Source organism: Oryx dammah, unplaced genomic scaffold (assembly GCF_014754425.2).
Source record: "Oryx dammah isolate SB20612 unplaced genomic scaffold, SCBI_Odam_1.1 HiC_scaffold_8, whole genome shotgun sequence".
NCBI lineage: Eukaryota > Metazoa > Chordata > Mammalia > Artiodactyla > Bovidae > Oryx > Oryx dammah.
Window position 1 is genome coordinate 56,286,197 of NW_024070192.1, and position 13,399 is coordinate 56,299,595.

At 41.1% G+C, this 13,399-nt stretch overlaps 1 protein-coding gene across 1 annotated transcript in view; it reads left to right on the top strand.

Moving 5' to 3' along the window:
* The window catches only part of LOC120866511 (monocyte to macrophage differentiation factor), a 31,693-nt gene extending 19,081 nt beyond the window's left edge, over positions 1–12,612 (top strand). Inside the window, exons 6-7 of the mRNA XM_040244294.1 lie at positions 2,216–2,285; positions 10,677–12,612. Coding sequence (XP_040100228.1) covers positions 2,216–2,285; positions 10,677–10,877 — 271 coding nt within the window. The 3' untranslated portion in view covers positions 10,878–12,612. The remainder of the gene's footprint in view (positions 1–2,215; positions 2,286–10,676) is intronic.
* Positions 12,613–13,399: the final 787 nt, after the last annotated feature.

Below are 13,399 nucleotides of genomic sequence, written 5' to 3' on the forward strand. Positions count from 1 at the left end.
AATACATGATGTAGCTAAAAGACAAAGTAGCCTTCTCCCTCATCTGCAATGGTAGTTCAGTTCTGACTCTGAAATAAGTCAGGCTTCACTTCACATCCTCAGCCAGACTAGTCGTATCTGCACACTAGCCTGATCCTCTTTGACTTACAGTTACCACATGAGAAAAATAACTGCTTTTCTAAGTTTCTAGGAAGGTTGAAGATAATCAATATTAAGCCCCCAGCATAACACTTCACCTAGTTAGGGACCCAGAGGCTGTTCCAACCTAGGACTCCTGGGAAGGGGGATGTTTGGAAGGGTATGCTGCTGCTGCTAGGTCGCTTCAGTCGTGTCTGACTCTGGGCGACCCCATAGACGGTAGCCCACCAGGCTCCCCCGTCCCTGGGATTCTCCAGGCAAGAACTCTGGAGCGGGTTGCCATTTCCTTCTCCAGTGCATGAAAGTGAAAGTGAAGTCGCTCAGTCATGCCTGACTCTAGCGACCCCATGGACTGCAGCCCACCAGGCTCCTCCATCCCCGGGATTTTCCAGGCAAGAGTACTGGAGTGGGGTGCCATTGCTCTTAGTATCCTCACCATGGAACACATTTTTTTTAAACCTGTTACTCAAAGGTACTAGGGTGTGAAGCAATATAAAAAGAAAGCTTATTGAAATTTAGCATCTTAGTTCTAGAAGAGACCTTCAAGTCATCTATTTCTGCTTCATGCTTGAAAACTGAGAACATGTAGTACACGCATGAAATCAGCGACACGTCTGGAATTAGGACCCAGGTGGCCTAGTTCCTATTCCATGGCTCTTTCCATCATTTCATATGCCTGAGCTTGAGAAAATCACAACCATGAGATCATTTATTTGGATACAGTTTATTAAATTCTTTATCTATTGTTTTTGGCAGAATGGCCCTCAGAATTGAATATAACATGTGCTTGTCACAAAGTAATAAATTGTTTTCTCTTTTCAGAAGAAAATAGTTTTAGCTAACTTCTCTGTAACTTTGAAATTCACTTAAGTGCATTTTTTACCATAATTAGCAATTCTGAGTGGTGTTATGCATTTTATATATATATATATATATATATATATATATCCAAGGGAACAGTTTGCTTCTCAGACTCAAACCCCTAATTTATACCCTTGGATAAAATAGGAAGTAAAGTAAGACAACTATTTTTTCTCCTATTTCAGGCCTTCTGATGTAAACCAAACCCACATTCTTCCCCAGTTCCCTGATACGATTACTTCCCGGTGGATTTTGAGTACAAAACACTAAGAACGAGATGCGAGTCACCCTTGGCCATTTGGTTTGGCAGGTATTAGGGAAAACCTAAATGGTGCCACATACTGTTCTAGGCCCTGCAGATCCAAACATAAATATACTTTGGTTTTTGCCTTTGAGAAACTTAAAGTGTAGTTTGACTAGGCGTAAATATAACTCGAATTTCAGTACAGTGTTTTTTTTTTTTAGCATTTTCAAATAATGTGCATCTAAGGTGATGAGCCTTACAAATTTTGTGCAGAGTTTCTGCAGATACAAAATAGACAATCAGAAACACATTCCCTTAGTTCTTTAAGGCTCGCATCCCTTTGCCACTGATAGAGGAGGCGCCAAGCTATTCCTTGTGCAGCTTCATAATTTCAGTATCTTATAGTGATGAATTGGAATGATGGTGAAGGCAAACACTGGGATTAGAAAGGGAAAGTGCGTGGTTAACTGGATTCATTGATAACTTTGGGCAAAGAACATTTTCCATGTAGCATGTAGAATTTGATGCCTTATCAATCCTAAAAGGGCTTCCCTGGGGGCTCAGTGGTAAAGAATCCACCTGCCAGTGCAGGAGACGCAGATTCAATCCCTGGGTCAGGAGGATCCCCTGGAGAAGGAAATGGCAACCCACTCCAGTGTTCCTGCCTGGAGAATCCTATGGACAGAGGAGCCAGGAGGGCTAGAGTCCATGGGGTCCCACAAGGGTCAGATAGGATTTAATGACTAAACAACAACAATCCTGAAAGAAATATTAGTTCATTGTACTCAACTACAGTATTTCAGTTAGAGGCTTAATGGTCTCCTGTAGGGAAAATACATTTCATTAGAAATGAAATATATTTCATTAAGAGTTTACATTTGTGTTTCAGAAGAAAAAAGAAAAAAATGGTAAGGAAATGGTTTAAGTGTTGTAGGAATAGATAAATTATATTAATACATTTCTCCTCTGCAGGTATAAGGTGATTGAGCTCTTTTTCTATCTCACAATGGGCTTTTCTCCTGCCTTGGTGGTAACATCAATGGTAAGTTTCTTCATAATTTAGTTATTTCACCTTATTTTCTTTCCAATCACTGTGACTTTTAATATGTCTATAGATACAATCTCTAGTTTTTATTTCTGAAGTTATAATATGCCTGTTAGAGACTCAAAAGAAAAAATATATAAATTACAAAGTGCCACAACTTGCACTACTTGCTGTCTATAGTTTGGAAAAGCTATATATCCAGGTGTCTTCTTCCATATGGTAATCTGCTGTATTTGTTCCTTGGGATAACCTTTCTATTAACCCAACTCCCACCCTTTACCCAAAGGGGTGTGAGCTAATGTGAAGGTGGGAATTTTTTAAGTTACTTAGTGTCTTAAACCTAAATCCATGGACAAGGGTAAATTTTTAAATTTTTTAAAAATCTTTTTATTTTATATTGGAGTATAGTTAATTAATAATGCTGTGATGGTTTCAGCTGCACAGCAGAGCACCTCTGCATACACATGTATCCATTCTCTCCCAAACGCCCCTCCCATCCAGGCTGCCACATGACATCAAGCAGCGTTCCCCATGCTGTACAGTAGGGCCTTGTGGTTGTCCATTTTAAATATAACTGTGTGCATGTCAGTCCAGACTCCCTCACTGTCCCTTCCTGCCATCCTCCCCTCCTGGCAACCATAACTTCCTTTGCTGAGTCTGTGGGTCTGTATTTATTTTGTGAATAAGTTCATTTGTTTCATTTCTTTTTAGATTTCACATATAAAGGATGTCATACACTATTTCTCCTCTGACTTACTGCACTCGGTATGACGATCTCCAGGTCCATCCATGTTGCTGCGAATGGCACTCTTTCATTCTTTTTAATGGCTTGTGATATTAAAAATATTGCTCAGTCACAGTGGAGGAATATTCCATTGTATATGTGCACCACACCTTCTTCATTCATTCCTCTGCTGATGGACATTTAGGTTGCTTTCATGTCTTGGCTATTGTAAACAGTTAAATTAATGACTTCTTAAAATTTAAGCATTGGAAGAACCTCAAAAGGTCATTTGGCTCAACATTTTGTTGGATATTTGTTGAATCCCTTCACTCTTACATTTCCTTTCACTTGCTTTTAAGTCATATTATTTCTCTTTCCCAGGAAAGTGTGTGTTTGTTTGTTTGTTTTTTAACTTTGCTTGAAATTTTCCTTTGGGACCTTAATGAGTGAAAATGAGGCATTACCTGTAGGAGTCAGACTAATCAGTGTTGAGAAATCCATGTGTATTTGTCAGTTTGGAACAGTAACGTAACGACCTCACAGTCCCGCCCACTTGCGCCTTTAGCTTATGTATTTCCAGTCTATACTCTGCATTTTGGGGCACTGGCTACTGTATTAATTAAGGAAGTCATGGTTTGTTTAGTTGAACTCTCTTCTTAGCCTGCAAGGATTAGAAATGTACCTGTAATTTCACTCCTGAGCTCACAGGCACTTTGTAAGAATTTTGCTGTGTATAGTTCTCACCCTGGTCATAAAAATACCTGTAAAAGATGTAGGATTTATGTTTGCTTGTGTTTTTTCAAGGGGTTTGTTTTATGAGATTGTAATGAGATATGTTCTTTGAGATATGAGATTTATAATGGCTTTAGTAATTTACCTTGCACTAAAAATATATATAGCTCAGCAGTTAAAGCATCTGCCTGCAATGCGGGAGACCCGGTTTCGATCCCTGGGTTGGGAAGATCCCCTGGAGAAGGAAATGGCAACCCACTCCAGTACTCTTGCCTGGAGAATCCCATGTACGGAGGAGCCTGGTGGGCTACAGTCCACGGGGTCGCAGAGTTGGACACGACTGAGCGACTTCATTTTCACTTTCACTTTAGTTGGTAAAGGCATCAGGGAATGGTGAGAGGAGGGAGGTGAAAGACAGAAGTGAGAAAATCTGCTTGGAAGGCAATTGAGGACACCCAGAGCAAGGTCTGTGTTGATGGGTTACTAATCATTAGAGTGAAGCTTCAAGTAAATTCCCTCTGGGTATCGTAAAAACAAGTTTATCCAGTATTTTTACTAGTGTAAATCTTTCATGGACATTTTCAAGTGATACAGTAACAGGTGACTACTGTTCACATTAATCAAACAGGAAAATCCCCACCCTTGCCCTGATAGAACTTAGAATCAAGCAGAAAAATACAATTCATATAAAATAAGAAGTGGCCATCAAGTTTTATAAGGCTTTGTGGAAAGTTGCAACCTACTCTGGGAGGGCCTGACAGAATACCTGAGGAAATGCTATTCACGCTGATTCAGAAGGACAGACGGGAGCCAAGAGGCGGAAGAGTGGCGCACGTGGCACGGAGATGGACCCAGCGTGGAGGAAGGCCCAGGGACGGGGAAGCAGGAGGGTCCGAATGTGCACAGACGTGTGAGGGGTGTGACCGTGCAGGTGACACAAGTTCTGTGATGAAACCAGTGAGCAGAGATCAGGTCAAAAGGAACCACACAGGCATCTGAAGGGACAGGAGCAGCACAGATGATGAAGACTCAAACCTTCGGTGTTGCAGTCAGAATAACGAGTGTCAGCATTACCTTTCTACCCCAAAGAGCTATAAAAATGGGTAAAGTGCATGAACAATAATTTTTTGGCATTGGACACAGACATATAGGACTATGATCCTTGAGAGAGAAACCAAAAGATGAGCTTCAAATGCACTGCAGTTTTCTCCCTGTTGGGAACGCTTTCCAAACTACAGTGAAAGAAAGTGGAGTTCAGGAGCAGCCGTCTGGGTGGAGGAAACAAACCAGCAATTCAGCTCCCCAGGCTGGGGCAGGGTCCTGGAGATGAGGGAGCTTCACAGAGAAGAGTCTCCAGAAATCTACAAAGGGATTTCCTTGTGCCCTTGCCCAAATACTAAGCTGCATTTGTGCTGGGCAAGATGCTGCATACCCTAGCTGAAGATAGCTATTGAAAGGCTGTGAAGTAAGTGGATATTCCTGAATGAGCCCAGTACTGGAGACCCCAGCGTTCCAACCAGCCAGAAAGGAGAAACCACACAGAGCAAAACAAGTATTCCATTGACCCTAGCAAGATCACATCATAGATAAAGCTGTGGCACTCCCATAACAAAGCCCAGAAACCTCAAAGGATAAAAGTTGATCTTCTAGTAAATAAATAGCGGAACAAACTCAACATTTGGAAGACAACAAAATCTGTACTCTTAGCATCCATTATCTAAACAAATATTGCTAGATAAGCAAGAAGAGCCTAATGAAAATCCTACCTCTGAAAACTATATGTTGAAAAAAAAATGTATTGGAGGAATGTAACAACAGATGGGATACTGCAGAAGAAAAGATTAATGAATTTGAACAGTCAGGCCTCAGGCTGGGAGAAATTATTTGCTTTCTCTGTATGTATCTGACAAAGGATGTGTAAAACCACTGTAGCGTTCTAAATCAGTGATAAAGAGAGAAAGATACAGGTAGCCAGTAAACCCTTGAAAAACCACTCAGTGTCGCCAGTCATCTCGGAAATCGGGGAAATGAAAATTAAAAGCTTACCACCACACCATACTGAATAGTTACATTTAAAAGGCTGACACCACCAAATACCAACAAGGATGTGAAATAACTAGAGCCTCGATGCATTGTTTTGGAAATATAAAATGTAACCACTTTGGTAATCTGCTTAGCATTTTATTATAAAATTAAGCACACATTTCTAGTTCGGCAGAAATGAAAACATGTATCTACAAAAGGACTTGTAAAACAGTTTAAGTATTAAATTTTATTCATGATAGTCCCCAAATGGAAAGGATGAACAAATTATTTTTTAAAACTTAATGAAATGATAAGTAATAGAAAGGAATGAATGGCATTAGCACCTGCGTGCATACATGTGCACACTTGCTTGCTAAGTCGCTTTAGGCGTGTCTGACTCCTTGCAACCCATGGACTGTAGCCCACCAGGCTCCTCTGTCCATGAGATTTTCCCCGTGAGAATCCTGGAATGGATTGCCGTTTTCTCATCTAGGGAATCTTCCTGACCCAGGGATCGAACCCGCATCGCTTACATCTCCTACATTGGCGGGCAAGTTCTTTATCACTAGCACCAAAAATACTATATTGAGCAAAAAAGAAGCCAGACGCAAAACTGTACATACAGTATAATTCCATTTATGTGACGTTCTAGAATGGAGAGGCTTAGTCTGTGGTAATAGCAACAAGAACAGCAGTTGCCTTAGTGGAAGGGGTTATCTAGGATTGGGAAGGATCACCAAAGAACTTTCTGGAGTGTTAGGATATTTGTGTATGTTGATAGGGGTGATATGAGTTACATCAGTTCAGTTCAGTCGCTCAGTCGTGTCCAACTCTTTGCGACCCCATGAATTGCAGCACGCCAGGCCTCCCTGTCCATCACCAACTCCTGGAGTTCACTCAGACTCGTGTCTGTCGAGGCAGTGATGCCGTCCAGCCATCTCATCCTCGGTCATCCCCTTCTCCTCCTGCCCCCAATCCCTCCCACCCTCAAAGTCTTTTCCAATTAGTCAACTCTTCGCATGAGGTGGCCAAAGTACTGAAGTTTCAGTTTTCGCATCATTCCTTCCAAAGAAATCCCAGGGCTGATCTCCTTCTGAATGCACTGGTTGGATCTCCTTGCAGTCCAAGGGAACCTCAAGAGTCTTCTCCAACACCACAGTTCAAAAGCATCAATTCTTCGGCCCTCAGCTTTCTTCACAGTCCAACTCTCACATCCATACATGACTACTGGAAAAACCATTGCCTTGACTAGACGGACCTTAGTCGGCAAAGTAATGTCTCTGCTTTTGAATGTACTGTCTAGGTTGATCATAACTTTTCTTCCAACGAGTAAGCGTCTTTTAATTTCATGGCTGCAGTCACCATCTGCAGTGATTTTGGAGCCCAAAAAAATAAAGTCTGACTCTGTTTCCACTGTTTCCCCATCTATTCCCCATGAAGTGATGGGACCAGATGCCACAATCTTCGTTTTCTGAATGTTGAGCGTTAAGCCAACTTTTTCACTCTCCTCTTTCACTTTCATAAGAGGCTTTTTAGCTCCTCTTCACTTTCTGCCATAAAGGTGGTGTCATCTGCATATCTGAGGTTATTGATATTTCTCCCAGCAATCTTGATTCCAGCTTGTGTTTCTTCCAGCCCAGCGTTTCTCATGATGTACTCTGCATATAAGTTAAAGAAACAGGGTGACAATATAAAGCCTTGACGTACTCTTTTCCTATTTGGAACCAGTCTGTTGTTCCATGTCCATTTCTAACTGTTGCTTCCTGACCTGCATACAGATTTCTCAAGAGGCAGGTCAGGTGGTCTGGTATTCCCATCTCTTTCAGAATTTTCCACAGTTTATTGTGATCCACACAGTCAAAGGCTTTGGTATAGTCAATAAAGCAGTAGATGTTTTTCTGGAACCCTCTTGCTTTTTCCATGATCCAGCGGATATTGGTAATTTGATCTCTGGTTCCTCTGCCTTTTCTAAAACCAGCTTGAACATCAGGAAGTTCACGGTTCATGTATTGCTAAAGCCTGGCTTGGAGAATTTTGAGCGTTACTTTACTAGCATGTGAGATGAGTGCAATTGTGCAGTAGTTTGAGCATTCTTTTGCATTGCCTTTCTTTGGAATTGGAATGAAAACTGACCTTTTCCAGTCCTGTGGCCACTGCTGAGTTTTCCAAATTTGCTGGCATATTGAGTGCAGCACTTTGACAGCATCATCTTATAGAAGTGTGCATTTCACAAAACCTTACAGTCCACTTAATATCTATGCATTACACTATATAAATGAATCATCAATTTTTAAAAGACCTCCCTCCCTCCCTAAAAAAGGAATGTAACTTCAAGAAACAAAACACCTTGGTCTTGATTCAAATCCTGATCCTGGTACTTAAAGGCTCCGTGGCCGTGGGTAAATTATGTATCCTCTGTGTGTTCTAGGTTTCTCATCTGTGGAGTTGGGATAAAAATACCTAATTTAGGGTTGTGAGGATTAAGTGGATGTTTCAAATATTTAATAGGGACATAGAAATACAGTAATGGCATTGATAATGAAGCAGACATAATCTGCTTTTAAGATTAACCATGTTCTGGTTCTTTGAAAGTTGATAAAGCAGTACTTATCTCTCTGACTTTAGTCTCTTCGTCTCTAAAATAAGGAGGCTGTGTTAGATGAATGACTCTTCACTGGGGGCTCAGATGCTCCTATAAGAATCCTAACCCTCCATTAGGAAAACCTAACGCTCCCTAAGCAAAATGTCCCTAATACATATACACAGGGCATTTTTTATTATTCAGCTCAGTTCAGTCGCTCAGTCGTGTCCAACTCTTTGTGACCCCATGAATCACAGCACGCCAGGCCTCCCTGTCCCTCACCAACTCCCAAGGTTCACTCAAACTCATGTCCATCGAGTTGGTGATGCCATCCAGCCATCTCATCCTCCGTCGTCCCCTTATCCTCCTGCCCCCAATCCCTCAGGGTCTTTTCCAATGAGTCAACTGTTCACATGAGGTGGCCAAAGTATTGGAGTTTCAGCTTTAGTATCATTCCTTCCAGTGAACACCCAGGACTGATCTCCTTTAGGATGAACTGGTTGGATCTCCTTGCAGTCCAAGGGACTCTTAAGAGTCTTCTCCAGCACCACAGTTCAAAAGCATCAATTCTTCGGTGCTCAGCTTTCTTCACAGTCCAACTCTCACATCCATACATGACCGCTGGAAAAACCATAGCCTTGACTAGACGGACCTTAGTTGGCAAAGTAATATCTCTGCTTTTTAATATGCTATCTAGGTTGGTCATAACTTTCCTTCCAAGGAGTAAGTGTCTTTTAATTTCATGGCTGCAGTCACCATCTGCAGTGATTTTGCAGCCCAAAAAAATAAAGTCTGACGCTGTTTCCACTGTTTCCCCATCTATTTCCCATGAAGTGATGGGATCAGATGCCATGATCTTCGTTTTCTGAATGTTGAGCGTTAAGCCAACTTTTTCACTCTCCTCTTTCACTTTCATCAAGAGGCTTTTTAGTTCCTCTTCACTTTCTGCCATAAGGGTGGTGTCATCTGCATATCTGAGGTTATTGATATTTCTCCCAGCAATCTTGATTCCAGCTTGTGCTTCTTCCAGCCCAGCGTTCTCATGATGTACTCTTATTAATGGATATTAATTACTCTATAACCTCTAGGAAATAATAAGTGTGTCCGGTGTTTTGTTTTGCTATGTTTTACTTTTTAAAGAAAATGAAATCTGACTGATGTCCCATCTTAACCAAGGTTAAGGAGCAGTCTGAGAAGCCTCCTTCCTCACTGTTTAATCCTGCAGAACACCATGGTGCCCATGTGAATTTTGAAGATGGGGCTGGCCCTCACCCCTGGCCTGGGTCCTCACGCCTGGCTCTGTGTCCAGTGTGGCCATCGCCCTCGCCTCAGCGCAGGCAGCCCACGTACCAGGGCCCCCCCCAGTCCCCTGTGGGACTTGCGTAGGCCCCTGCTCCAAGGCTGCCAAGGCCACAGCCGCAGGGCCCAGGCCTCCAGAACACCCACACCACTGTCCCTATCAAGGCCTGGCCATGAGCTGCCGTAGTTTCCCATTCACCCTGCGGAACCGGAGACCTCCGTGTTCTGGTCTCCAGAAACCCTGGAGAGTACATCCATCAGCATCTTGAGCCCTGCCTCTGTTCTCTTCGCCTGCCATCACACAGCCCGGTCTCATCTTGTAGATGAGTCAAGGGCTTTGAAAACCAAGAGTACTTTATAAAGTCTTTTTGTGCTAAAGCACAACTGACTGTTAATTTCCTGCTGAGCTAAAAAACTCCCAGGCACAAAGACAAAAAGGCCCGGAGCATCTAGAAGGTTAGGAACTATATTGTGCTATAGGATCTCAGAGGTCCCTCCTAGCAATGATTTTCCTTCTGGCCATGTCAGCTGTAAGGAAGCCACAAGCTCACAGAAACAGAGGAGTCTGAGAAAAGCGATGAGTGTAGAACAGAGTTTGAGGAATACAAAGGGAGTGAAAACCGTGCTGGAGATGCAAATTATAAGCAGAGAGGCTTGAGTGCGCCTTAGTAGGGAAGAAGGCGCCTCAAGAGAAAGATGAAAGCCAAGGACTGTACTTTATTAAATGAATGACCGTTCATTTTAGATGTGATTGCAGTCTGCTTAAACAAGCTATAGATGAGCAGAAGATGCTGCTTTTTGCCATGGAACCTATAATCTGATTGTTTGGTGAGATCCAGACAGCCAATTCAGAGGTTAATCCAGGTCGATTTAAGTGTATACATGTTTACAGATCAGGATTCTGTCTGTGCAGAGCTGCTTTATTGTCTGGAAAATCAGAAGACGTAGGGGGCATTTGCAGGGATGGTTTTGGCTGTCATATCTGAGTAACATCAAAACCTTTCCATTTTTTTTCCTCTGTTGACAGAACAACACGGATGGCCTTCAGGAACTTGCCTGTGGGGGCCTAATCTATTGCCTGGGAGTTGTGTTCTTCAAGAGCGATGGCATCATTCCATTTGCCCATGCCATCTGGCACCTGTTTGTGGCCACGGCAGCTGCAGTGCATTACTATGCCATTTGGAAATATCTTTACCGAAGTCCTACAGACTTCATGCGACATTTATGACCAATCTGTACTAGGTCTCCAAACCAGTATTATTTCAGTTATGGCACTTAGGAGTGGGCTAAGAGCTGAAAATTGCACAGAGAAAGAAAAGAAGACAACTGCACTGATTTTCTTTATATCTTTGAATATAATTACTGTGAAAGTATGAAAGCTGTGTTCTGGAATTTTCCCCCTCACAGCAAGTAAATAAGGTAGTGAATTAATTATTCATTCCATTCCACTATCATGAAGGACTCTGGAGAGACTTGGCCAACTGATGTTTACAAACCAGAATTTTGTATTTTAATTTTACAGATTTTACTACATGATTTTTCTAAATTACTAGGTCAGATTGTAAAAGTCAGTGCAATAACAAAACTTCCTTTTTAAGAGAAAATGATTTCTATCACTTTCCCATTAGCTGTTAAAGAATCATGACTAGAACTTACACTACTTTTTACCATGTTTCATCTTGGCATACGTGGTTATTTTTTAAATAGAAACTTCAGTTTTTTATAAATTTTTAAAAAAATACTTCATTGAAGCGCATCTGTGCGATTCTTCGTTCATGTGAATTTTTGCAGCAATCTGTCAACATTCCACAAATGAACAAACATTATACCTCTTCTCTGATAGTTTTATTAAGCATGGAGAAATTGCCAATTTTTAAAAACTGCAAGTTTTCCAAAACTTTCCTGCCAACCTCTGACTCTGAATTCCGTGCTGCTTTGGGCCACACATTTGACCTAGTTTGGTTTCCCAGCAATAGAAAAGCATTTTGATATCACTAACTTTTTCAAAAGGTTGAACTTTTTCTCTAGGCCTTTGCCATGTCTTCTTCAGGGTCTTTTCCCACAGAGGATAAGTATCCAGTCTGTATTAAGACAGGATTGCTGGCTTGGCCATCCACGGAACACTGCTGAAGAGCGTTATGAATTAGAGTGAATAGTGGTCATGCCTGTCTGGTGCCCAGTGGTTAAGTTATTGTCACTTAGCTTTATATTATCAGTTTGATAGTCATTTTAAGTTGTGGAACTAAATGGATAAATTCACATTTCTACCTTTGCATCTCCTGATACACTTTTTATCATAGAAAAGTATTTAAAGCACTGTTTGACAAACTCATGTGTCTGTTGTCCATCAGTTATAGCCTGGCTCAGTGGAGTGATATTTAATATATTGTTTTTAGTTTTTCTTCAATGTCTTATATTAAGATTAACATATTAGTTGCTTTTTGGTTAATTGGTGTTTTAATAAATAACCTTGCATTTAGATCCGGTGCTGATATTGCCTGTTTTCTAGTGATTGGGTATGATCACTGGAATTGTTAGTTTGACAGTATATTGAATTCAATTCATTGAAATTTTGTACTGATGTAGCCTTAAAGGAGGGTTTATTTTGTGTGTGTGTACGTTTAGAACTCTGACTTTGGTAAATTATATGGGAATGAAGAACAGAAGAACTGCCTTTTGCTGATGAATTCTTAAATAGGCGAAAGTGATAGTTGCTCAGTCATGTCCGACTCTCTGCAACCCCAAATAGGCAAGGTACCCAGTGAAAACACCAACCAGACCATCCCTTCTGCATGGTTCTGAACATCTGGATGCCTCTTGTTTTTTGTGTATATTTAATTTTAAGTATATTAACTTTTGTCTATTCATTTGAAGTCTGCTCAAAAGTACCACTGTCAAAACCACTAAAGTGTATGTAAAAAATTGTGCTGTAGACTAAAATAAAATTGTTACTTGGACTTGTTCCACTGTCTCTAAATTAGATGACTGTGAAAATGATAATGCATTTTTGAACGCCTGAGCTCATCTAGCATATGTAATTTGTATACTAGCCTTTTTTTCTCTCTCTTTTTTTTTTTTTTTTTGAAAAGTCAGGATGGGAAGAAAAACAAATGTACCCTGTCATCTACAATTTTCTAGTCCACTTTTTAATAATTGAATTGCAGCACATTTTCAGCTTAAAATACACTAGTCTGGGCCTAAGGATTATAAATTTTATAAAAGATGTTACCCAGAGAAGCCTTTTGGTTTAGTTTATATAATATCCTGTAAGATTGAACTTGCATGCTTTTTTGTTACCAAGCAGACACATACTGTAAGTGAGTAGCAACTCTGAGTGTTGGGTTTCATTCTCCCTCTTCTGCAGGGTAGGAAACAGTCAGGCTTACCTGCCTCGTACTCATTCAGGGAGCTGGGACAGGAACCCAGGTTCCCTCCAGTTCTGAAGCCTCCTGTTCACTTTGCATCACAGCATTTTCAGAGTCAGCAAGAAAATTGGATCAAAAACTTGAACTGAAAATTTGTCAGCATACACATGAAAAAGAAAACAATTTTCACACAGTTTAGAACCTCAATAAACCCTCACGCAAACCTCTGTCAAATCTGTTTGAAGATTGGGTGTCCTGAGGTTTTATTTAGAATTCTGTTGTCTAGTCTACCAGGGTAACCTCATCTCTTCCTGGAGCATCTGCTCACTCTGTGTATTTCCTCCTTTATCAATTGTTCAGTCGCTCATTTGTGTCCAGCTCTTTG